General features: G+C 38.0%; 1 protein-coding gene across 1 annotated transcript; it reads left to right on the top strand.

Moving 5' to 3' along the window:
• The first annotated feature begins 270 nt into the window (after nucleotides 1-270).
• Nucleotides 271-15244, top strand: lpar3 (lysophosphatidic acid receptor 3). Its single transcript, XM_083559601.1, has 4 exons — nucleotides 271-1179; nucleotides 1251-3322; nucleotides 4242-5004; nucleotides 14272-15244. Exons 3-4 carry the CDS (start codon nucleotides 4263-4265, stop codon nucleotides 14589-14591), a joined length of 1062 nt encoding a protein of 353 aa, XP_083415727.1. The 5' UTR covers nucleotides 271-1179; nucleotides 1251-3322; nucleotides 4242-4262; the 3' UTR covers nucleotides 14592-15244.
• Nucleotides 15245-27463: the final 12219 nt, after the last annotated feature.

The following is a 27463-nucleotide window of genomic DNA, read 5'->3' as shown; positions in this document are numbered from 1 at the left end:
CTATCTATCTGTCTGTCTGTCTGTCTGTCTGTCTGTCTGTCTGTCTGTCTGTCTGTCTGTCTGTCTGCCTGCCTGCCTGCCTGCCTGCCTGCCTGCCTGCCTGCCTGCCTGCCTGCCTGTCTGTCTGTCTGTCTGTCTGGACAGGCTGTCTATCTATCCATTAAGACAAGCTATCTATCTATCTGTCTGTCTGTCTGTCTGTCTGTCTGTCTGTCTGTCTGTCTGTCTGTCTGTCTGCCTGCCTGCCTGCCTGCCTGCCTGTCCATTTAGACTATCTATCTATCTATCTATCTATCTATCTATCTATCTATCTATCTATCTATCTATCTATCTATCTATCTATCTATCTATCTATCTATCTATCTGTCTGTCTGTCTGTCTGTCTGTCTGTCTGTCTGTCTGTCTGTCTGTCTGTCTGTCTGTCCATTTAGACTATCTATCTATCTATCTATCTATCTATCTATCTATCTATCTATCTATCTATCTATCTATCTATCTGTCTGTCTGTCTGTCTGTCTGTCTGTCTGTCTGTCTGTCTGTCTGTCTGTCTGTCTGTCTGTCTGTCAACCACACTATTTATATATTTTTTTACATTTTACAGAGAATTGAACAATTTCAAAAGATAACATACTTTTAAGCTTCAATTAAATAAGGATTCACTCTTTTATTCTAAAACAGCAGGTTCATTTTCGCATGTCCTGCAATAATGAAAATACCAAAATGAGCATAATATAAAAGAAGAGAGGTCGTTTTCATTGTGCGGGCAGAGAGAGTTTTCCTTCGAGCGTTCACATGAACCATGACCTGCCTCACAACTCTGCACTCCCTGCCTCCACACTTTGTTTTATCTAAAGCGTGGCTTTATGATCGCATAGCTTTGTTTTGCTTATTCAGGTTTTTCAGCCTGAGTGTGGATTTTGCAGGTCAGTGTTGTTTGCAGAACGTAGGAATAATGACGTCGGTTGTTTGAGTCTTTATAATTTTTCTCAGTCTCTTTGGAGCGTTTTCTGAATCATCCTTGATATTTGCAAACCAGTAAGTGCATTCAAAACAATGTGTACCAACAGCACAATACTTTCGATTTCTTGCAAAAGCCTGAACTTTTCTCAAAATCCTCAATTCATCTCTTAAAAGTAAGTATTTGTGTTAATGAACATTTCATTGCCATCAGAATGAAAAGTCGCTTTGTCATTGTTCACAAACAAGATCATCAAAATGTTTAGTCATGTTGTCAGTACGATGGCGCACAGGCGCACAGTATTTCTATATAAACTATGATTTGGATCACATTGATTGAAAATGCACAAAGTTTAAATTCCTTTTGTTTGGCGTCTATGAATTTCAACAGCACAAATTGTATTTATTTGATTGCATATTTGATTTATATTGATTGCAAAAGTCCAGGATTCACACTTTTACTGTACTGTAATAATTGTAATTCTTTTTTTCTCTGTCTGTATTCTCTCAGTTTCACACGACAGAGGTTCACAAGATTCACCTTTCACCTATTTTAGAGAACTACTTGATTATAGCTGATGCCATTCACCTTCATTAATAAAATTAATCTGCACAAATCATCAATTAATGGATTCAATTAATAGAAATTTACGCTTGACAGATTCTGAAAACTGGTTGAACTATTTTGCAAACAATGACTTATTTAATTTGATGCTGAGATGTTTTGGGGGTTAAAAAATGATTCAGGTGAAACCAGTATAATATATTTGGATCAGCATGAACATAAACAACTGTAGTTTGGACAACTTGATTTATGAGCTGAGAAACGCTCCAAAGCATCTGAGAAAAAAACCTTGTGGTCACTATGAGTGATATCACACAGTGTGGAGCTTTTAGCTGAGATTTTATTAGGTTTATCCCATGGAGGTTAGGCTTTATCTTGCATTTCTGTCTGTATTCAGAACTTTGTCCATGGGAATTCTTGCTTGATGGTAAGAAAGAAAGAGCGAACAACTATGAATGCTGCTTACAATGTTTCCCAAAACATCAAGTTCTCATTTTTTTAAATCTCAGTCATGTATATAAGGATAAAATTTTGCTTCTATTTGGCAGGAAATTCCTGTTTGTTTTGTCATTTAGGTTAAAAGCCTCCTGACTTGATTTTATCTACCCAAGCAGCCATGCTGACGTCCCTTGTTTACAAGGCGATTCAACCTGCGAAACGGAAGGATGTTTGTTGTTTTCTCATCCCCCCATTCTGTGTAAACTCTAGAGACTCTCACGTGGGAAAATCCTAGAACATGAGGATTTAAAAACATCTCTTCTGGAAACCAAAAGGCCATTGCACCATCTACGCTTAATTGATTGCAAAAGGAAATGCAAAGACGAATGGCATTCGGAATGCATTTCCAGATCGGACCAATGGTCTTGTGTTTTCTATGTAGCGAGGCGAAGTTCGTAAATGAACAGACAAAAGACATTTTTTTGGAACTCATGCTTTTAGTAGATTATGTAGACAAACAAAGGTTTGTGGACACCTGACCATAAGATTTATATGTGCTTATTGTTCATTGCATTCCACATTTAGTTCCTCAGAATAAGTCTGGTGTTTATTTTATTTAGTCTGGTGTACTATATGGACAGATCTATCTATCTATCTATCTATCTATCTATCTATCTATCTATCTATCTATCTATCTATCTATCTATCTATCTATCTATCTATCTATCTATCTATCTATCTATCTATCTATCTATCTATCTATCTATCCTTTGATTCAACCCAGTGAATTATTTATTTCTTTTATTTATATATTATTGGTTAATAAACAGATCAATAATTCTAAATGTTTTTTTTCAAATGTTACATACTGCAGATTTTATCTAAGACTGTAACTCTTTCATCTGGAGATGAGGTGTGTGTGTGTGTGTGTGTGTGTGTGTGTGTGTGTGTGTGTGTGTGTGTGTGTGTGTGTGTGGTCAAAGAATGAGATGAAGTTATCTGAAAGAAGTTCAAGTTCCAGATGAGTGCTTTTAAAGGCAGAAGAGCGATAGACTAGGAGCGTCTTTCTCTTTCACACACACACACACACACACACACACACACACACACACACACACACACACACATACACAACGTCACCGCCCAACCCTGCACTCAGCGCTTTCACCGGCCCTCTATTAAGTTCATTGCACAGACACAGAGAGAGAGAGAGAGAGAGAGAGAGAGAGAGAGAGAGAGAGAGAGAGAATATGCTGGACGGAAAACGGAAGGAGAAACTCGTGTGGACTGGATGAGTGAAGAGATTCACAACCCCTTTGCGACAGATCAGTGTGTCTGGTCGGGGTTTCGCATGTAGTACAGGTAAGTATCGGGACCTGCATCGAAATTTGGATCGGACACGAACGCGCGCGCGTACTCGCACACCTTACACACACACACACACACACACACACACAATTACACGGGCACACCGACACAACTTATTTTTATTAACAGTTTATTTTCAATTAGTCCCAGAAAATTCTGTGACAACTGGACAGCCAAAAAATTGTTTATTTCAACGAATTTACCTAACAAGCTTTCTTTCTTTCTTTCTTTCTTTCTTTCTTTCTTTCTTTCTTTCTTTCTTTCTTTCTTTCTTTCTTGCTTGCTTGCTTGCTTGCTTGCTTGCTGGCTTGGATACTTTTTTTCTTGATTGCTTTTAATGGGTCTTTCTGTGACTGTCTTCTTTCTTTCTTTCTTTCTTTCTTTCTTTCTTTCTTTCTTTCTTTCTTTCTTTCTTTCTTTCTTTCTTTCTTTCTTTCTTTCTTTCTTTCTTTTATGTTTTGTATCTTTCCTTCTTTAAAGGTTTCTTCACTTTCTTGTAACGTTTCTTTCTTTCATTCAATGTTTCTTTCTTATTGTGAATTTCTTTCTTTCTTTCTTTCTTTCTTTCTTTCTTTCTTTCTTTCTTTCTTTCTTTCTTTCTTTCTTTCTTTCTTTTACAAAATCTGGATTATAATTTGCATATAGGCCACAGTATTTATTTGGTTGGTTCCGGTTAAATCATAAACAATCAAAAGAAAATGCCATGAAATTGCACCAAATCAGTTCTCCGAGTTGTTGTGGAGTAACAAATGAAAACCTTTTTCTAAAGTCAAGCTTTCATTTGAATCTCATAAACATCATCAATGATTTACGTTTGGTCCAACTTTATCCGTATTGTTAATACTATTCTCACCATGCCTGTTCCACTTCTTTGGTTGGACATGTCTTCATTCGTTGTCTTGTTTTCTTCCAGAGCATTCTTCCTCTGCCCAAGATGTCCAGTCAGAACCACTGCCACTATGACGAGCAGATGAGTTTCTTCTACAACAAAAGCAACCAGAAAAGTGAAACCTGGGAGTTCGGACATCTCATTGCACTTCGGGTCGTGGGCTGCATCTTCTGCTTGTTCATCCTAGTGGCCAACGTCATGGTCATCACCGCTGTGATCACCAACAACCGCTTTCACTACCCGTTCTATTACCTGGTGGCCAACCTTGCTGCCTCGGATTTTCTGGCCGGGATTGCGTACGTGTACCTCATGTTCAATACGGGCTCCGTGTCCCACACCCTGACCGTCCAGCAGTACTTTCTCCGCCAGGGTTTGTTGGACACGAGTCTCTCGGCGTCCCTCGCCAACCTGCTGGTGATCGCTCTGGAGCGCTACATCTCCGTCATGAACTGGAAAGTGCACAGCAACCTTACGAAGCGCAGAGTGACCCTGTTGATCGCTCTGGTTTGGGGCATCTCGGTCTTCATGGGTGCAGTGCCGAGCCTCGGATGGAACTGCATCTGTAGTATTGAACAGTGCTCGATGTTGGCGCCAATCTTCAGCAGGAGCTACCTGATCTTTTGGTCTGTGTTCAATCTGGTGGTTTTCCTCATAATGGTAGCCATATACATAAGGATATATGCGTACGTGAGGAAGAAAACGACTCTCCTAAACGGCCACGCCACTGGATCTTTGAAGCGCAAGAAGACGCCGATCAAGCTCATCAAAACGGTGATGATGGTCTTGGGTAGGTCTCGTTTCTTTGGTCTTTTAAGGTCACATGACCTGTATGAGTTGGATTTTAGCAGGTATTGTGCTTGGGATCTGGATAGTACTGCTATATTACGTTATGTCTACATGGCCAGTTCATCCTTAAAGCATTTGTTGTTGCATTGATCAAATTGTCAATGTTTTTGTACATTCATTTATTTGATTGGGTATAATTGATGTTTCCTACATTATCAGCATGTTAATCAAAATATATTGTACTTGTTTCACCTGAATAGTCTTAACCCCCAAAACATCTCAGGATCAGTTCATGGCATAAGTCATTGAATGCAAAATAGTTAAACCAGTTGTCAGAATCTGTCAACCTTACATTTTTTTGTAAATGTGTCTTGAATTGATAAATTGTGCAGATGAATCTTGAATTTCACTAATGAAGGTAAGTGAGAGGCATCAGATCAACCAATGATTAACTAGTTGTCTAAAACAGGTCAAAGGTGAATCTAGTTAACCTTCAAATGGCGACAGAGCAAAACATGGCAAATTGTTTTGAGAACGCACGTACTGGTTTGCGAATATTAAGCATGATTTGAGAAATGCTCCAAAAGCAACTGAGAAGAACTGTAAAAAAAAAAATCCCCCCAACCTTTTATACAAGCGTGTTGCCCTTTTTTAGAGTTAGTGAATTTACAATAACCGTGTACGAGTCCCTCAGTTGTCCTAAGTGTAAAAAATTACACTTCAGAAGGTCAAAATCATAAGGACCGCCATTGAAATACCATGGAAATTGGTTTAATATGCAGAAAATAATCAAAAGCAAAATATTAAGCAACTTCTGGGAAATTTCTCTGGTAAACATTTGGTAAAATGCTCAGGGCAAAATACAGAACTGAGGCAGATGCGATTTGCACCTCGATGCATAGCCAACGAAACGATACACTAAAGATACATATCGATCAGCTACAGTTGCGATACGATACGATTCAACCCTATTTCGATGCGGCGCAATCCGATTTTAATCCGATCCTACACAATGCGATTCAGTGCAATACGATAACATAAAACTAAAAAAAATATATGATGCTACACAATTTAATTCAGTTGACAGCAAATCATCAAATTATTTCAAAAAAAGATTAGATAAAACCAGACGTTCTTTTCCTGTTCTGTCTCCAGGAAGATGCAGCTTAGCTTTCGGTCTCCATAGTGTTGTGATATTCGCGTCATATTCACGCTGCAGCAGTGGTGCTAAGAGAACGCGTTTGAGAAACAGTTTATACATATGGAATATTGGTCACAAATTATTGCCCATTTTCTAAAGAATAAAAGTATAGCGCATCTACTAATAATTATATATGAGTAAATCGGCTTTTACAGATGCGTATGTTATAAACGATGCAGCGGGAAAAAATGGCTATATATATATATATATATATATATATATATATATATATATATATATATATATATATATATTAGCGTTATACATGTGTTATATTAGACCCATGTTGACATTCAAACTGTATGGAGCTGTAAGAATGAAAAAAATACAGACAAACACCAACTAATCAAAGGTCTGAAAAAGTTGATGAGGTGGTCCTACAGCTTAAGGGTAAACCCGAATACATCTTGTTTGTCCCGGGTCTTATCGAAAATCGTCTGTACAGTCTGCTCAGCCGTAAACCCGAGTCCTGGCACGTTCATAAAAACATGCACGACCACATTTTGCCGCCGTTGCGTGACCACGTTTAAAAACACTTTCAAAATCCAGCCACACCCCCGCAACTCCATGCGACCCATAATGCAGTTTTTGTGTGGTTATGGATTTGAGAAGAGACAAAAAACTCATATCACATGTATGTAAGTATTCAGACTCTTTACCCAGTACTTAGTTGAAGCACCTTTGGCAGCAATTACAGCCTTGAGTCTTTTGGGGTTTGAAGCAACAAGCTTTGCACACCTGGATTAAGGGGATTTTCTGCCATTCTTCATTGCAAATCCTCTCATGCTGGTGTTGGTTGGATGGAGAGCGTTGATTTGCAGACACTTTCAGGTCTCCCCAGAGATGTTCAGTAGGGTTCAAGTTAGGACTCTGGCTGGGCCACTATTAGACATTCCCTAAGGGGTTGTTCTGAATCCACTCCTGTGTTGTCTTGCCTGTGTGTAGGGTTTTTTAGGGATATCTCTGTACTGTGTACAAACCATGACCAAGTCCCTGCTGCTAAAAACATCCAAACAGCATGATGCTGCCACCATCATGCTTCACTTTTGGTAAGGTTTTGGACAGCTGATAAACCTGGTTTCCTCCAGAATAGAATTAAAGCCAAACAGTTTAGATTCTGTTTCATCAGACCAGAAAATCTTGTTCCACACAGTCTGAGAAAACTCTAAGCAGGCTTCCATGGGTTGTGTATTCAGGAGAGGCTTCCGTCTTTCCACTCTGCCATTAACCCCAGACCGATGGAGGGCTGCAGTGATGGTTGTCTCAACTTTGTCTCATCTCCACACAGGATTACACAGGATTGCTTTCATAGAAGAACCATTTTGGGTTCCCCAAAGAACCTGTAAGTAAATGGTTCTTAAAAGAACCTTTCTGAATGGGTTTTTGTTACCCCAGGTGATTCCTCCAAGAAGAAAAAAAACAATACATTTATCATATTAATTATCATAATTGATTTATTTATTGATAAAAATTCAGGAGTTATAAGGTTTAACAAGAAGGATGCAGGGGTTTATTATTCACAGCACCATCATAAAAGAACTATTTTTGGCTCCCAAAAGAACCGTTCAGTATTTTGTAAATGGATTTTAAAGCCATTAAGTACCTTCTGTGTGATAGAAAGGTTCAGCGGATGTTAAAGGTTCTTCACAGAACCATACAGTTTGACAAAGAACCACATTTTACCAACAAAAAAAAAAGGACTTTCCAAGGGTAGATATCATATTAGAACTGGATTTGGTTCCCCAAAGAACCTTTCAGTCAAATGGACCTCATTCTTCATGGTTGCAAATTGTAAAACTTTTTTGTATTATTAATTAATTAAACTGTCATACAGTCAGCTTTGTTCCAACCCATTTATTTATTCCAATGTAGTGAACTGCTTTATATAAGATTATATACTTTATTGAAAAAAAGTATTGGGGCACCTGAATGTAAGTTGGCGGCACACAATTGTACAGGATGTCTTTGGATTTGGCTGCATTCAATTTTCCCTTCACCTGATCTAGGAGATCCCAACCTGTTCCAGCATAACGATGCGGTTCCATGTGGATATGGTTTATAGAGGAATTTCTATATGAAAATTGTGGACTGCTGTAGAGGTCTGATCTTAACCCTATTGAACATATCTGGGATGAATTGGAATCCTGAATGAACCCCACAAATCTCCAGAAACACACTCCAATTTGTGTAATGGAAAGGTTGCATGGTTCTGAAATGTTCTCCACACCTTTATTTTTTAGCGTGCGGATGGATTTCAACGCCGCTTATCCATCATTCATTATATTCATTGTTTACCATGTGCTATCAAAGTATTTACATTGTACACACTATACTAATTTACTTGGAAACAGCTTGTTTGTATTTAAGGCTTGGGACAAAAGCCATTATCATGTGTGCACATCATTTAAACCCAGAGAAAGTATCCAGTCTCTCCTTCTCAATTATTTTTTTTTCTTTCTTAAAGCATTGCCTTACAGGTGCTTGCGTCTGATTGGTTCTTTTTGTTTCTCCTGGGTGGGGTTAGTTCACACAGCCATTTCACAGCCACACAGGCTTCTTAATTTCCAGGTAAGGAGTGAGGGAGTAATGCTTCTCTGAATATTTGATTTCTCTGATACAAACGGACAAATTCCTAGACTATGACTCTTGTGTGTGTATCATTACTTTGCATCGAGACGGTGCTTAATGTGCCTGCTGTCTGGACATGACAATTAGAATAAATAGCATGTACCACAAAAACCGTCCTCAAACGGCTTACTTCAGTGCCGTGAGATCATAATGTTTTTTTTTTCTTCAGGTCGTTATTTCGTTGCTTGATCGTGCTCTGCTGTTTCAAGCAGGACGAGTTATGTAATGCATGAGATAAAACCAGTTGTCTCATTCGAGTATCCATTACTATTAAATTGTCGTTTATGGCACTAAAGGCACAAAGGTTAGAGGAATGTGTATTTTGAATAGCTTTGCTTTTTTTAATAAGGTATAAAATCAGGTCAGGGCATGCCTTCAGAAGAAAAAAACGAACGAACAATAAGACACTGATTTGTGTATTTTCCAGTATGAGTTTATTCGAGTATATCACAATATCCATATGAATGAATTATTCAACAATTGACAAATGAATATAAATCTATTATCTGAACCTACACTTTATAGACACATGGACATGGACATTTGATCGCAAGGTTGTGAGTTCGAATCCCAGCACGTTTGGGCCCTTAAGCAAGTCCCTTAACTGCTTGGTTGTATAAATAAGACAATTGAAAGTCGTTTTGGATATATACACTACAAAACAGGCCTGCTATTATCAGGCCTTCTACTGATCAGAAATCAAATCCCACCACCACTAAGCTGCAACTGCAGGGCCCAAGAGCAAGGCCCTTAACCCTCAACTGCTCATTTGTATGAATAAAATGATTGGATAAGGTCATCTGCCACATTCACTAAGTGTATCTTCAGTTCAATTCAGAGGAAAATTTCATGTTACTACATCCATAGACATCTTATATAAATGTGTGCCTTTAACAGTTTGCGGAGGAACCACATATGACTGGAATCCCAGGTGTCCCAATACTTTAGTGTATATCATCTCTTTCTTTAACTTACTTTAATGTCTTGGATTAAGCCTGGGAGGGATTTATATTTATGTGGCCACCAAAAAATTGGGGTGTGTGTGTATATATAGCATATATTAGCATATATAATATCCTAAGTATTATGGAAACTATATTTTATGAAAAAGACTCGTCAGCACAGATCACAAGACACATTGTGTAAAAGACAGACGAGACTTTATTTGTCTCCTCTATTATACAAGCACTTCAGCAGTTATGCAAGTAGGTTTAAAGGCCAAAGTGGAAGGCAAAGCAGTTTGGTTAAGTTTTTTATTAATTTGGAGTCTTCATTAAAAGTAAAAATGGAGACTTCATGGACTATACATGGATATATAACTACAAAGTTTTGGCAAGTCACTGTGCGATATGAGAGGAATCAAATGCATTCATGCTGTTATAGAAAAGTTGCAAACGTTAGCATTGTATTGCATCACAGCAGCACCACAGTTGATCATTAACCTTTAGAGGTGTTTTCCATCTCTGTGTGTTCCATTACTTATAGCATTCCTTAGCACGCATAAGTAGGTTTGAGCATTCCTGACATGCTCTGATGATAAACCTTGATAAACCACGATAACCCTCTGGTAACGGTAGTTTTTTTTCAGATGATCTCTGGTGGCTATTTTAAAAGCGATTTGCATTAATATTTGAGCCGAAAGTATCACATTCTTGAAGCAATAGGAAAGTAATGTTGTTGGTTTTTTTTTGGTCCATTCAGAAAACATTAGGCCTAAAAGCCTTCAACTAAACCACCACATGTGCACAGCGTATGCGTTCCCCGCCTTTTTCTACAGATATTTTATTATAAAATTACAGGGGATGCTAAATTCCATGTGGCGCAATGCTAACCACGGAGGATTCCCCTCTTGATGTGGGTACGTTGTAAAAGCTAACGGGCGAAACGTTCCAGTTTAGCGAGTGGTTGTGTATAGTGTGGTAATTGGGGCTAAAAAAGGCCAATTATTGCTCGTTAAACTTGGTAATAGTTCGAGGAGATCTGCTTTATATGTTTGAAAAAAAAAGAAAAACCTGAATCATCCTGCCGCTTTGTTTTCGGCAGCACGGTTGTTCCTGAGTACAAGCCTCTACACGCTAAACACCACAGAGTTAGGTACATTCTCCTCAGTCTCCACCAAATTTCACATTCTTAAAGCTATACGAGATTAGCCTTCTGGCTAATCCGACTTTATTGTGATATAGCAACCGCGTGAAAAGCAAATTATTAGCATTACAGGTGGGTTAATATAAACACAGACAAAACAAACAGGGAATAAAGTGCTATTTTAAGTGTTTTAGGAAACAGTCTTCACCCGTTGCTTCAAGATAGGCAGTGACTCAGCAGTTTGGACATCTAGAGGAATATTATTCCACTATCTCGTTGAAAAAACAGAAAAGATGTACTTTCTATGAGAGAAGTTGAGACCAACTGAGCGGAGCTAGCTGATTTTAGGTAGCGATAAAAGATTTGAAGATGTAAATTTTTTGGCTTTGTATGGAGAGAATCAGTGTTTTGGTCTAATTCGTGCAGCTACTGGAAGCCAGTGGAGGGAATGAAGCTGTGGGGTGGTGTGGGGGAACTCAGGCCGGTTTAACACAAGCTGCATTTTGGATTATTTGCAGAGGACGTATTGCGTTCAGAGGTACACCTGAGCAGAGAGTTGTTGTAGTCCAGTCTTAAAATGACAAAACACTGAACAATCACCTGAGCAGCCTGTGTGGATAAATATGTTTAAAACTTTCTAATGTTGTAATGAGGAAACCGACAAGAGTGTGTCACGTTAGCAACAAGTGACGCAAAGGACAGTTGATGGTTCCGTGGTTGCCCCGAGGTTGCAAGCAGTGACTGAAGGGGAGATTTAAGAGTTATTTTGAGTTAGTTGCTTGTACCATATCTCTGTCTTTTTAGCTTAAGGTCTAACAGGGTCTTGATTTGGCTCGTACTACTCCTTGCTAAAGGTGGATAAGGTCAGGTCAGGTCACAGCCATGGTCACAGCCAATGGCTCCATTTTCCTAGAAAAACATTGAGACCTTCAAATGAACTACAATTATCACACTATATTGCTAGAGTAACCGTGATGTCACATTTTCTCCACTGCCAATGATAGCCATTGCTGTGTTCCATAGTGCGTCTAAGGTTATTTTGTACTCATATACAGTACACGATTTCTAAGCTTTTTGAAGAGCGTGAAAGTCAAATGAAACCAAAAAGATATGGAGACCTGGTGAATGTAAACACCTGGAACTGGTTAACCAGAATCTTCATTTGTGACTGGTGATTACTATTTTGGACGAGCTAGCAGTGCTTAATTATACACACTCTCTCACACGCGCATAAATACACACACACACACACCCTATAAAGAGACTCTGCTTTACAAACAAACTGTGATGTACTTGTTTAGTCGCTGTCTTTGTACACCCGACTTATAAAGCCTTATTGATTCAGTTTGCCATATTGTTTCTGACCTGTGTTTTTGTTCCAAGTTGCAGATGGCAGGCTGACAGGAACTGGTTGCTTCTCAACAGTTTGCTTATATTTTTATATACAGTGGTGTGTATTTCTGATTTCTTATTTTTTTGTGCATGTTTGTCATACTTTAGTGTTTCAGATCATCAAACTAATTTAAATATTGGTAAAAGAGAACACAAGTGAACACAACATGCAGTTTTTAAATGAAGGTTTTTATTATTGAGTCAAAAACAAAATCCAAAACTACATGGCCCTGTGTGAAAGTGGACCTGCCTGACAAAGTGAAGTAGACCAAAAGATCCTCAAAAGCTAGACAGCATGCCGAGATCCAAAGAAATTCAGAAACAAATGAGAAAGAAAGTAATTTAGGTCTATCAGTCTGGAAAAGGTTAAAAATCCGTTTCTAAAGCTTTGGGACTCCAGTGAACCACAGTGAGAGCCATTATTTACAAATGGCAAAAACATGGAACAGTGGAGAACCTTCCCAGGAGTGGCCTGCCGACCAAAATTACCCCAAGAGCACAGCGACAACTCATCCAAGAGGTCACAAAAGACATCACAACAACATCCAAAGAACTGCAGGCCTCACTTGCCTCAGTTAAGATCAGTGGTCAATGGTCTGCATGGCTTCATGAGTTCCATGACGAAAACCGCTGCTGGGCAAAAAGAACATTAAGGCTCGTCTCAGTTTTGCCAGAAAACATCTTGATGATCCCCAAGACTTTGGGGAAAATTCCTGTGGACTGATGAGACAAAAGTTAAACTTTTTGGAAGTTTAACTTTTTAACTAAAAAGAGCATCATACCAACATAATATGGTGGTGGTAGTGTGATGGTCTGGGGTTGTTTAGCTGCTTCAGTAACTGGAAGACTTGCTGTGATAAATGGAACCATGAATTCTGCGGTTTATCCAAAAAATCCTAAAGAAGAATGTCCAGCCATCTGTTTGTGACCTCAAGTCACGAACTTAGGTTCTGCAGCAAGACAATGTTCCAAAACACACCAGCAAGTCCACCTCTGAATGGCGAAATGAAGACTTTGGAGTGGCCTAGTCAAAGTCTTGACCTGAATCTTATTGAGATGCTGTGGCATGACTTTAAAAAGGCAGTTCATGCTCGAAAATCCTCTAATGTGGCTAAATTTCAACAATTCTGCATAGATGAGTGGAGCAAAATTCCTCCACAGCGCTGTAACAAACTCATTGCAAGTTATCGCAAACGCTTGATTGCAGTTGTTGCTGCTAAGGGTGGCCCAACCAGTTATTAGGTTTCGGGGGCAAACACTTTTTCACACAGGGCCATGTAGTTTTGGATTTTGCTTTCCTTCATTTAAAAACTGCATGTTGTGTTCACTTGTGTTCTCTATTACTAATGTTAAAATTATTTCGATGATCTAAAACATTAAAGTGTAACAAACATGCAAAAAAATAAGAAATCAGGAAACGCTTTTCCACACCACTGTATTTGTGATGGCAACTCTTGCTAAACTGCAAAAAATAACCATCTAAATATAAGAAATGAATGCAAGATATAAGAAGATACAGTGTAGAAACTAGTCAAATTATCTGCTGGTGCAGTAAGATAATTACACTTGGTAAGATTTCTTGAAATAAGAAAACCTATGTGGGAAACCTTTACAGGAGAAATAAGCGTTAAAACACTCAGTCAAATAAGTCAAATTCACTAAATTTGTGTGAAACGATTTTAAAAACCAGAGCTACTAAACCAGAGAGTTCTTCTTCATTTAAGAATTGTGATTATATATTAAAATGAGACTAAATATTAAAATCAACAGGGTTCCTATGCATTTTGGAAAAGTATGGGGAACTTATGGAATTTGGACACTGAGTATTGAGAGTTTCCATGCAATTGCTCTTTAAAAAAAAATAAATAAAAAAAAAATGAAGAATTTGTACAAATATTGTTGACTTGTTGAATAACGTGAACGTTCCTGATCTAATCTACATTTATTTATCTTTTTCTGCAGGGGTTTTTGTGATCTGTTGGACACCGGGTCTTGTTGTGCTGCTCCTGGATGGCCTAAAATGTGAGCGATGTAATTTGTTGAAGTTCAAGCACTGGTTTCTCCTCCTGGCCATTCTGAACTCGGTCTTGAACCCAATCATATACTCTTACAAAGACGAGGAGATGTGGGCCACCATCAAGAATTTGCTGCGATGCGTCTGCACTGGCACCCGGCGCCAGCGGTCGTCGAAGGCCAACAAACGTTCCGACACCACCTTAAGCACAGAAATGAACACCAGTCTACGAGATAACGAACAACTAAAACCTAATCAGACCTTATAGCTCTGGTTTGTTACACAGCTCTTCATTACCTAGGGCAACGAAATAGACAAAAACAATAGGACAAAGTGTGTGGACACCTGATTGTAAGATTCATATGTGTATTTTAAACAAACCAGTTCACATTGAGTACCAACTTCCTGTTATAGTAACATTCTTTCTTCTGGGAAGATGTTCTGCTTGATATTAGAGTAGAGATTTGTGCTCATTCAGGGACAAGACTCAGGTATTGATGTAGGGTGAGGTGAGGAAGCCAAGATCTAACACATCTTCTAAACCTTGTAAATCTTCATGGAGCCGGTGTCCGAATACTTTTGTCCAACAACAACAACAAAAAATCGTGTCCTAATACTTTTGTCCATTGAGTGTATACACTGTATATCTATGTATATCTGGTATTAGCAAGCAGCTAGCATTAGCGCATGTGGGAGCTTTATAGCATCAGGTTTGCCGTTTTACCTTAATTATATTTTCGTACTGTACCTTTGTTTTAGAGTGCCCAAGAAATTGTCAAATATGTAAACCTTGAATCTGAGTTTATTTTTTATTATTATTATTATTTTATAGTGTTTTTAGTCGTGTTGTTTTAAGTGTAAGGCTAGCACTTTGTATTATATTTGTAAAAAAAATGCACCAGGATTCCTAACTACTGTGTATATATTTTCTTCTTCTTCTTTCGGCTGCTCCCATTAGGGGTCGCCACAGCGGATCATCCGTCTCCATACCACCCTGTCCTCTATATCTGCCTCTTTTACACCAACTACCTGCATGTCTTTTACTCAATGCCACTGTCTCTAATCCATACAACATCGCAGGTCTCACCACAGTCCTATAAACTTTCCCTTTCATTCTTGCAGATACTCTTCTATCACAAATCACTCCTGTCACTCTTCTCCACCCACTCCACCCTGCCTGCACTCTTTTCTTTACTTCCCTAACACACTCTCCATTACTTTGCACTGTTGACCCCAGGTACCTGAACTCCTCCACCTTCTCCACCTCTTCTCCCTGCAACCGCATCACTCCACTGCCCTCCCTCTCATTCACACACATGTACTCTGTCTTACTCCTACTGACTTTTATTCCCCTTCTCTCCAGCGCATATCTCCACCTCTCCAGGCTCTTCTCAACCTGCTCTCTACTCTCACCACAAATCACAATATCATCTGCAAACATCATAGTCCAGGGAGACTCCTGTCTGACCTCGTCCGTCAACCTGTCCATCACCACTGCAAACAGGAAAGGGCTCAGGGCCGATCCTTGATGCAGTCCAACCTTCACCCTGAACCAGTCTGTCGTACCTACTGCACACTTTACTGCCGTCACACTGTCCTTATACATGTCCTGCACCACCCTCACATACTTCTCTGACACACCTGACTTACTCATACAATACCACAACTCCTCTCTCGGCACCCTGTCGTACGCTTTCTCTAAATCCACAAATACACAATGCAGCTCCTTCTGTCCTTCTCTATACTTCTCCATCAACATCCTCAAAGCAAATAAGGCATCTGTGGTGCTCTTCCTCGGCATGAAACCATACTGTTGCTCACAGATGGTCACCTCTTCTCTCAGCCTGGCTTCCACTACTCTTTTCCATAACTTCATGGTGTGACTGATCAACTTAATTCCCCTGTAGTTACTGCAGGTCTGCACATCTCCCTTATGCTTAAAGATCGGTACCAGCACACTCCTTCTCCATTCCTCAGGCATCCTCTCCCCTTCCAGAATCCTGTTAAACAATCTGGTTAAAAACTCCACTGCCATCTCTCCTAAACATCTCCACGCTTCTACCGGTATGTCATGTCAAGTCAAGTCAAGTCAAGTCAAGTTTATTTGTATAGCGCTTTTCACAACAGACATTGTCTCAAAGCAGCTTTACAGAAAACAACAGTGAAGGTGAATGGTGTGCGTTTGTCCCTGATGAGCAAGCCGTGGCGACAGTGGCAAGGAAAAACTCCCTTAGATGATATGAGGAAGAAACCTTGAGAGGAACCAGACTCAAAGGGGAACCCATCCTCATATGGGTGACATCAAGAGTTTGGTCATAAATCTTTCAACAATACAGAACAATTTGTGATCATCATAGATCCAGCATCAGCTTCTCCATGCCAGGGCCTTTAAACACTCGGCATCTACTTCTCCATGATCATCCATAGGTCCATAATCTTCAAAAGGTGGGACGTGACTGGAGCTGGCCAAACCTCAGGATGCCTCGGGATGGGGAGAGAAAGAGAAGCAGTGGAGAGGAATTAGCGTAGCTGCTGTTCATGATATTAACAGCACAAGTTGATAATGTGCATGTAATCATATATTCTGGAGCACAAGGTTGTGATGTGATGTGTGTGATGTGTGTTATGTGTAGGCTTTGCTAAAAAGATATGTTTTTAATCTACACTTAAACTGGGAGAGTGTATCTGAACCCCGAACACTGTCAGGAAGACTATTCCAGAGTTTAGGAGCTAAATGTGAAAATGCTCTACCGCCTTTAGTGGACTTTGCTATTCTGGGAACTACTAGAAGCCCAGAGTTTTGAGATCTCAGGGAGCGTGACGGATTGTAGCGTGTTAAAAGACTGGATAGATACATGGGAGCCAAACCATTTAGTGCTTTATAAGTGAGTAGCAGTAGTTTGTAGTCTATTCGAAACTTAATAGGAAGCCAATGTAGGGACGATAAGATTGGGGTTATATGATCGTATTTTCTTGACCTAGTAAGAACTCTTGCTGCGGCATTCTGAACTAACTGAAGCTTGTTTATTAATGATGCAGGACATCCACCTAGTAATGCATTACAGTAGTCTATTCTAGAGGTCATAAACGCATGGACAAGCTTCTCTGCATCAGATATAGATAACATATTTCTTAGCTTAGAAATATTTCTAAGGTCTGGTCCAACCGACTTTCCATTCTTCATCCTCTTAATCGCTGCTCTCACTTCCTCCTTACTAATCCTATCTACATCCTGCTTCACCAACTCCACATCCTCCAACCTTCTCTCTCTCTGATTTTCCTCATTCATCAGCTGCTCAAAATACTCCCTCCATCTTCTCAACACACTCTCCTCACTAGTCAACACATTTCCCTCTCCATCCTTTATTGCTCTAACTTGCAGTACATCCTTCCCAGCTCGGTCCCTCTGCTTGGCCAATCGGTATAAATCCTTTTCTCCTTCCTTAGTGTCCAACCTCTTATACAGTTCCTCATATGCCTTTTCCTTGGCTTTCGCCACATCCCTTTTAACCTGCTGCCGCATCTCCTTGTACTCCTGCCTACTTTTCTCATCACTCTGTCGATCCCACTTCTGTTTTGCCAATCTCTTTCCCCTAATGCTCTCCTGCACTTCCTCATTCCACCACCACGTCTCCTTGTCTTGCTTTCTATTTCCAGATGTCACACCAAGTACTTTTCTAGCTGCCTCCCTCATCACTCCTGCAGTAGTTGCCCAATCATCCGGCACCTCTTCACCACCACCAAGCCCCTGTCTGACCTCTTCCCTGAACCTCACACTACACTCTTCCTCTTACAGACCACCATCCTACAGACCACCATCCGATGCTGTCTAGCTACACTGTCCCCCGCCAACACCTTACAGTCTCCAATCTCCTTCAGGTTGCATCTCCTACACAGAAGATAATCCACCTGTGTGCACCTTCCTCCACTCTTATACGTCACCCTATGATCCTCCTTCTTCTTAAAATACGTGTTCACCACTGCCATTTCCATCCTTTTAGCAAAATCTACCACCATCTGCCCTTCCACATTCCTCTCCTTAAAACCATACCTACCCATCACCTCCTCATCACCTCTGTTCCCTTCACCTACATGCCCATTAAAGTCTGCCCCAATCACCAATCGTTCTTTCCTAGGTACACCATCTACCACTTCATCTAATTCACTCCAGAATCTTTCTTTCTCCTCCATCTCACAGCCAACTTGTGGAGCATAGGCACTGATGACATTTATCATCATCCCTTCAACTTCCACCTTCACGATCATCACCCTATCAGAAACTCTCTTCACCTCCACTACACTCTTACTGTACGCTTCCTTCAGAATCACCCCTACACCATTTCTCTTCCCATCCACACCATGATAAAACAGTTTAAACCCACCTCCAATGTTCCTGGCCTTACTCCCTTTCCACTTGGTCTCCTGAACACACAACACATCTACCTTTCTCCTCTCCATCATATCAGCTATCTCTCTCCCTTTACCCGTCATAGTACCAACATTTAAAGTACCAACCCGAACCTCTACTCTCCTACACTGCTCCTTTTCCTGCCGTCTCTGTAGACGTCTTCCTCCTCTCCTTCTCCTCCTTCGGCCAACAGTAGCCCAATTTCCACCGGTACCCTGTCGGCTAACGATACCTGTGGCGGTCGTTGTTAACCCGGGCCTCGACCGATCCGGTATGAAATTCTCATTTGTGATCCGCATATTTGATTTGGCACATGTTTTACGCTGGATGCCCTTCCTAACGCAACCCTCCCCATTTACCCGGGCTTGGGACCGGCACTAAGAGTACACTGGCTTGTGCCCCCCTAATGGCTGGGTTACTGTGTATATATTATAATATATCATATTATATTATATCATATTATATGTTATATCATATTATATAATATTTTATTTTATTATGTTATATTATTTTATATTGTTATATTAAATATATTCAGATTTTTCAAAAATTTGTAAAATGTGTTGATACAAATGTTGGTATCAATTGTGTACATATGCAATACGAAGTCAACGAAGGCCACCAGGTCCAGGAATTTTTTATGAGCTCCATGAGAGAGAGGACTTGAGTTTAATACCGAAAATTCATTCATTGAGCTTCGTTAAGAGATTTTTTTTAGGAATGTAATCGTAATTTTAATATAATGTTGAATATTCAATTCAGCTCTTTTTACACTTTATGTATTTTACTGATCTATCTATCTATCTGTCTGTCTGTCTGTCTGTCTGTCTGTCTGTCTGTCTGTCTGTCCATTTAGACATGCTATATGTGTGTCTGTTTGTCTGTTTATTTTATTTTTTGTTAAACTTTTTCTTTCTTTTTTTCTTTTCTTTCTTATTTTCTTACTTACTTATCCTACTGTAAGTCTTTGCTTATTCTTTTTGTTTCTTTTCTATTTCTTTCTTTTGTTCTTTCTTTCTATCCTACCTTTCTTTTTTTTTCTTTTGTCTTTTTTTCTTTTGTCTTTTTCCTTCCTTTCTTACTTTTTCTTACTATCTATCTATTTATCTGTCTGTCCATTTAGACATTCTGTCTGTCTGTCTGTTTTATTTATTGTTAAACTCTTTCTTTCTTTTCTTTTCTTTCTTTCTTTTCTTTTCTTATTTTCTTACTTATCCTACTGTAAGTCTTTGTTTCTCTTCTATTTCTTTCTTTCTTTCATACCTTCTTACTTATTTTAATTCTTTGCTTATTCTTTTTGTTTCTTTTCTATTCCTTTCTTTCTTCCATAATTTTTTGTTCTTTTTTCTTTCCTTTCTTCCTTACTTACTTATCCTACTGTTAGTCTTTGCTTATTCCTTTTCTTTCTTTCTTTCTTTCTTAATTTTTTTTTTCTTTCTTTCTTTCTTTCTTTCGAATTTTCTACTGGCAGACTTAAAATTAAAACATGACAATTTCAGGAATTTCATCACATTTTTTGCATAACCAGGTCATTGTATAACCAACTATATATTTATTTTGAATTCATTTCCACATTTATATATTTTTTTTCTCTATTGGCAGAGAAAACAGGCGTTAATAAAAAACCTCTCCTGCTCATGTTTGCAGTTGTAGAATTAAACACACTCTTCTATGGTACATGAGTTCATTGCAGACTTTTTAAAAAATGAAACGATTCAGTCATCGCTACATGCCTCGACAAGCTCCGACACAATACTGTCACATGTACAGTCATAGTTATAGCGTGAAGCCGGCTAGAGCAAGTTGTGCAACCAGAATAAAAACATGTACACACATTCATTCTTCTTGTGGTTAGCTGTGTCTAGGCAAGTCTTTGACGTATTTCAGTCAAATTAAGTCAGGCAGTTATTTTAGAGATGAAGGATGCATTACAAAAGACAATGTTGTAAAATCAAAAAACAAACATAATTATTATAAGATTTATTTTCTTTAGTTTAAGGCGAGAGTGTGAACCTTTTTTCCTTTTTTTTTAGTTGGATGATCTCTGATAGACTCATTAGCAGGGTGATGCAACGCTGCGGCTTTGAGAGTTTAGCAGGTTTTACAACATCCACGATTATTGAGAGCGAATGCCATGTCACTGTGTGTCCTAATAAAATCTCTCGAACCTTACAGATTTTCTTTCTTTCTTTCTTTCTTTCTTTCTTTCTTTCTTTCTTTCTTTCTTTCTTTCTTTCTTTCTTTCTCATAAGTTTCAATCTTTCTTTTTCTATTTCCTTATTTTTTATTTTTGTTTTCTTTCTTTCTTTCTTTCTTTCTTTCTTTCTTTCTTTCTTTCTTTCTTTCTTTCTTTCTTTCTTTCTTTCTTTCTTTCTTTCTTTCTTTCTTTCTTTCTTTCTCTCATAAGTTTCAATCTTTCCTTTTCTATTTTTTATTTTTGTTCATTTTCTTTCTTTCTTTCTTTCTTTCTTTCTTTCTTTCTTTCTTTCTTTCTTTCTTTCTTTCTTTCTTTCTTTCTTTCTTTCTTTCTTTTTTTTCTTCTTTCTTTCCTTCTTTCTCATAAGTTTCAATCTTTCTTTTTCTATTTCCTTATTTTTTATTTTTGTTCATTTTCTTTCTTTCTTTCTTTCTTTCTTTCTTTCTTTCTTTCTTTCTTTCTTTCTTTCTTTCTTTCTTTCTTTCTTTCTTTCTTTCTTTCTTTCTTTCTCTCTCATCATAAGTCTTATTCCTAATCTTCCACCTCTTCACTTCTTTTTATTTTTGTTCCTTTTATTTCCAGTTGGTTGTTTGTTTGTTTCTTTTTTTTGTTTCTTTGTTTCTTTCTTTTGTTCTTTCTTTCTCATAAGTTTCAATCTTTCTTTTTCTATTTCCTTATTTTTTATTTGTTTTCTTTCTTTCTTTCTTTCTTTCTTTCTTTCTTTCTTTCTTTCTTTCTTTCTTTCTTTCTTTCTCATAAGTTTCAATCTTTCCTTTTCTATTTTTTATTTTTGTTCTCTTTCTTTCTTTCTTTCTTTCTTTCTTTCTTTCTTTCTTTCTTTCTTTCTTTCTTTCTTTCTTTCTTTCTTTCTTTCTTTCTTATTCTATTTCTTTCTTTCTTTCTTTCTTTCTTTCTTTCTTTCTTTCTTTCTTTCTTTCTTTCTTTCTTTCTTTCTTTCCTTCCTTTTTTTTAAGTATTTCCTTATCTTATTCTTAAATACAGCCTTGTCCGTTCTATTCCCTTCTTTTTATTATTTTCCTTCATTTCTTCCTTACTTGCTTGATTTTCTTTCTCTATTGGCAGAGAGACAGAAATGTTAGGAATTTTATCACATTCTTTTGCATAAAGTCACTGCATAACCAAAAGTTTATTTTGCATTTATCTCTTTGTGATTATTTTACATGTTGCTGATGTAAAATCGACAGTATCCTCAGTAATGTTGGAGTCCAGGAAGAAATCTAGTCTGTTAAATGTGAGACTGACTTTTGTTTTTATTGTCTTTTGCTTTCTTCTTTCTTTTTTTTTTTTTTGTAACCCAGGCCTGCCAGTAACCATAAAAAACACAGACACGGGCCTCGCTATACGGTATTATCTCATATTCTTTCAAAGGATTGATCCTTATGAGTCAATTTAATCCTTATATTTTTTGTATAGCGCTTTTAACAATGGAAATTGTCTCAAAGCAGCATTTTAGAGATAAAGTGTGTAGAAAGTTGGATAAAAGAGTGTATAAGTTTAGTGCCTATCATTATGTTTCTTATAATTGTAAGTTTGTCTCTGATGAGCGAGCCAGTGGTTACTGTGGCAAGGAAACACCCTGAGATGGCAGAGGGAGAGGAAGAAACTTTGAGAGAAACTAGACTCAAAAGAACACCCATCATCATCCTCTTCACCGAATGTCCATTCACAGTCCCTATCATTGTTGAGGTGTGCAGTGATTGGCCCTGGGCCGTTGAAGGATGCTGATATTAATTACAGTCCAAATCCATCCCTAAAGTTCTTGTTCCCTCAGTAACTTCATGGATCTTTAGGCTGTTGAGGTGCACAGAGTGGTCTCCAGTTATCTCAAAACTCCATCCAGACGTATGAATCGGTCAGATCCAAATAGAAGAAAAGGACAGGAACGCTGGTAAATTATACCTCTACTAGTCACTGTTGCTTTTCTGCTCAGAAAGAAATGCAGATTTTTTTTTTATGTTTAGGAAAAATTGTTGATGTACAGTATATAGATTGAGAAAAAAAAGCACAGTCTAATCCATTTTTTTTCTATTGAGCAACTTCTAATTAAATATTTGTTCACATTTTTTTATCAATTTTTATTATTATAATATTTTTTTAATTCTTTTTTAGCCATGTATCTGATAATTAAAAAAAAAATATCAAAACCGTAAAAAAACAATTTTGTTCTCATTGCAAATAATTATATTAACAAATAAAACCATTTGCATGTGATTGACCCAGGATTTCTTTTCTTTTTTTCAAAATAGGTCAATAAAATAAATTTTTGTTAATGTGTTTCAAGATTCACCATCTCTTTAATTATGCTTCTTTCTAGAAATAATTAAAAAGCTTCAAAATTTAAAAAAGAAAAGAAAAAAAAGATGGCGATAGAACAAGAATATTTAACAAAATAAAAAAGTAACTTTTATTCATAAAATAATTGTTGGTACCTTATAATAAAAAAAATATGTAAATGCATATATATATATATATATATATATATATATATATATATATATATATATATATATATATATATATATATATATATATATATATATATATATATATATATATATATATATATATATATATATACAGTACAGACCATAGTTTTGGAAACACCTCATTCAAAGAGTTTTCTTTATTTTCATGACTATGAAAATTGTAGATTCACACTGAAGGCATCAAAACTATGAATTAACACATGGAATTATATATGGAATTATATACATAACAAAAAAGTGTGAAACAACTGAAAAATGTCATATTCTAGGTTCTTCAAAGTAGCCACCTTTTGCTTTGATTACTGCTTTGCACACTCTTGGCATTCTCTTGATGAGCTTCAAGAGGTAGTCACCTGAAATGGTCTTCCAACTGTCTTGAAGGAGTTCCCCAAGAGATGCTTGGCACTTGTTGGCCCTTTTGCCTTCACTCTGCGGTCCAGCTCACCCCTAAACCATCTCGATTGGGTTCAGGTCCGGTGACTGTGGAGGCCAGGTCATCTGGCGCAGCACCCCATCACTCTCCTTCTTGGTCAAATAGCCCTTGATGCCTTCAGTGTGACTCTACAATTTTCATAGTCATGAAAATAAAGAAAACTCTTTGAATGAGAAGGTGTGTCCAAACTTTTGGTCTGTACTGTATAATATATATATATATATATATATATATATATATATATATATATATATATATATATATATATATATATATATATATATATATATATAAAAGACAGAAAACCAATTACAAAAATGATGTCCTTTTACCAATTACAAAAATGTCCTTGTTTCCTCGTGTTCTAGAAATCTGTTCGAAACTGAAGAAATCAAAGAGGCAACATTTAAGTAATGAAGTGCACTCGAAGTCTGCCCTTTGTCATGTCCTTGTGACATCTTGCCAACAATCATCAATACAAAGCCCTAAACCTTGTTGTTTTGCATGATGTTATCATGTACCTGACATTTTAATGACTGTTAATTGGACCGTGGTTGGTACTCACTTAGAAACTTTGACTTGTATGTGGGGTTTTTTGGGATAACAATCATTTGTATAACATTGAAGAAAACTCCAGTACATGGATCCAGTGAAGTTGCAGGTTTTATCAGGTTTTTTTGCCCAAGGCATTGGGCACTCATACACAACCTGTTATTACAAATGTAAGACATTTAGTAAACTGGTTCGTTCGCCTTATACACCAAGGACATTGGACCAAACGATGGTTGTTTAGTAGAATAAACCCTCTCGTGTGGTCCCTTACTATTGTTTCTTTTAATCAGAAATGGGGCATTGGAGCAGCTCTTGGGTCTTAGCCAAGGAAATGCCTTTTACATCTGCACACTTGATCGTCCTCATGTTTATTTATTTATTTATTTATTTATTTATTTATTTATTTATTTATTTATTTATTTATTTATTTATTGTGTGTACTTCTACACTTCTACAGTTTTTAAAATCTGTGATTTTCCTTTTGCTTATGTTTTGTTTAAAGTATTGTACTTAACTACATTTAAAATCATATCCGTTTCTGAGTAAAAAAATAAATAAATACAATTTAAATAATGCAAGAGGGAAAAAATCGTGCCCTGCAAACTACTGCACTGATCGATTGATGGGCGGGAGAAAAACAACAACACAAAGCCTAATGGCGTCGAATGGAAATGTGTTCAATGCGTTTACTTACTGTATGAATTCAGAATCTGCATTTGTGATTTCTCTCTATCATAAAGAACAGATTTTCTTTTTGCTGTGAAAGTGTAGAACTCGCATTAGACTCAAATCATGGAAAGTAGTGTTTTTTTTGGAATTGCATTTTAATTTGTAAATAAACTAAAGCAATTAGTTTGAGAAGGGGGAGTGGTGGCTCCAGCGGTTAAGGCGCTGGGTTGCCGTTCGAAAGGTCTGGGGTTTGAGCCCCGGTATCGCCAGGCTGCCACTCTTGGGCCCTTGAGCAAGGCCCTTAACCCTCTATGCTCCGGGGGTCCCTTACGAGGGAAATATCAAGGTCCGTGACGTCGGAGTGACGTGGGGCCGCCTTCCCGTGGGCTCACCACCTGCAGGAGGGACCCTAAGGGACGGTGCTGTGAGGATTGGGCAGCAGTCGAAGGCGGGGGCCTGCTTATTACGACCTGAATTACGGATAAGCGGGAGAAAATGTATGAATTAATTAGATTGATTTATAATTTATTGTCCTTTTTAAACTACACTAGAATCCCCCACCCACGTCTGTGTAATTGCAGAACAAAACTGTTTCTACTTTATTATTAAATCTACTTCCCAATGCTAAGCAATTGAAGTACAGCAGGATTTTCCAATAAGAAAGTTTCTCAATCCCTGAACATCCCTTGTGTTCATCCCTAAGCAACTCTACTAATCCTTCAGGCAGTAGATTGCAGCCCCCATTCTTCCAAGCTCCTTCCATTGTATTAGGCTCTTGTTTCAGCGGGTCTCAAATTCTTGACCAAAGAGGGAACAGCAATGGTAATAGTCACGTTCACTGAAGGTGCTTCAAAGGTCTTGGATTAAATTTTGATAGAAAGTACTATTGTGACAGAGCTCAGGTACAATTCTATGTCTAAAAAGGAAAATAGAATAGCCTATATTTGTTACATATACATTACAGCACAGTGAAATTCTTTTTTTTGTATATCCAAACTTGCTCGGAAGCTGGGGTCAGAGCACAGGTTCAGCCAAAATACAGCACCCCTGGAGCACCTAGGGTTATGGGCTTCGCTCAAGGGTCCAAGAGTGGCAGATTGGCAATACCGGAACTTAAACCCCTGACCTTCCGATCGGTAAGACAACATCTTAACCACTGAGCTACCACTCCTATGGAAAATCAGGACAATGAGATGGATAGGCCATACCTTCAAGCCTGAAGAAACATTTCACAGTCCAGCACGAGGCTGAGTTTATTTACAGTCGACTTTAAAGCATTAAAAAAAGCATGTTTCTCAAAACCAAATCCCACCCCATATAAAGTTTCTTTTGAAAAATTCCTGCTTCTTTTTTCTGCTGAAACTGATACGAGGAACTGAGCCGCAGCCTTCACTGAAGATAAAGAGCAAGACCAGCCTTTTCAGATTTGATCATTATTCACTTAATGTACAATATATAGACAAAAGTTTGGAGACCCCTGACCTTATTTGCTAGATGTTTCTCTAGATTTTGGAGTGTACTTGTGAATATTTGTGCTTATTCCGCCACAAGACTCAGAAGATGCAACTGCTGGGCCCTCGAGCAAGGCTCTTGTGCTGGGACAGGTTTAGGTCTCCTAGTTCAAGCTGTCTTTCACTGGTTTTCATCAAATTGAATAGTTAAGAGTGTTTATATACAATATTCAATAACTTCAATGAGCAAAGAAATTCAATGCAAAGACATTCTGGAGCTACAAGCCTGATTTCTAATCATAGCTGAGTGCCAGCTGTTTCATTCACCCTTAGTCACATGATAGTTGTGGTCATGTTGTTCTGTAAAATGGCATTTTATTTACTTACTCGTTCCCAGTGACCATTCATCTTTTTTAGAGTTGCAGTGTTTCAGCATCTCTTGAATGGTTTTCAAACATTGTTTTCGCGTCGCAGTGTAGACTGCGGAAAACGAAGGCTTTCGAAAACGATGATGCATTTTTAGTCACATGACAAAGCCTGTCCTCGACATTGGCGTTAAGTTTCGAAGAGCCAGAAAGTTTTACGTTTTGCTCACGTGCTGTTCAGGGACGTGAGCCTTGTAGACGTTTCAGTGCAAATAAGCAACTTCTGAGAAACGAAAATGTGTGAAAACGAAAGTAATGATGCAGAGCAATTTATCCGGATGGGTGTAAATGTAGCCAAAGGTGTTCAAGCCCCAGTATCTCCAAGCTGCCACTTTTCTGTATCACTGCTGACTAGGATATGCTAAGAAAGACTTTCTCTGTGCTGTAAAGTAAAAGTGAAATGTACCTCTACTTTTTCTCTGGATTAGACACCAGTCCATTTAACGGACACTTGCACAAGATGCGTTAGAAAGTCGGCCCACCTACTGGCACGTTTCC

Source organism: Silurus aristotelis (assembly GCF_946808225.1).
Source record: "Silurus aristotelis genome assembly, chromosome: 13".
NCBI lineage: Eukaryota > Metazoa > Chordata > Actinopteri > Siluriformes > Siluridae > Silurus > Silurus aristotelis.
This window is presented reverse-complemented; position numbering and strand designations above follow the sequence as displayed.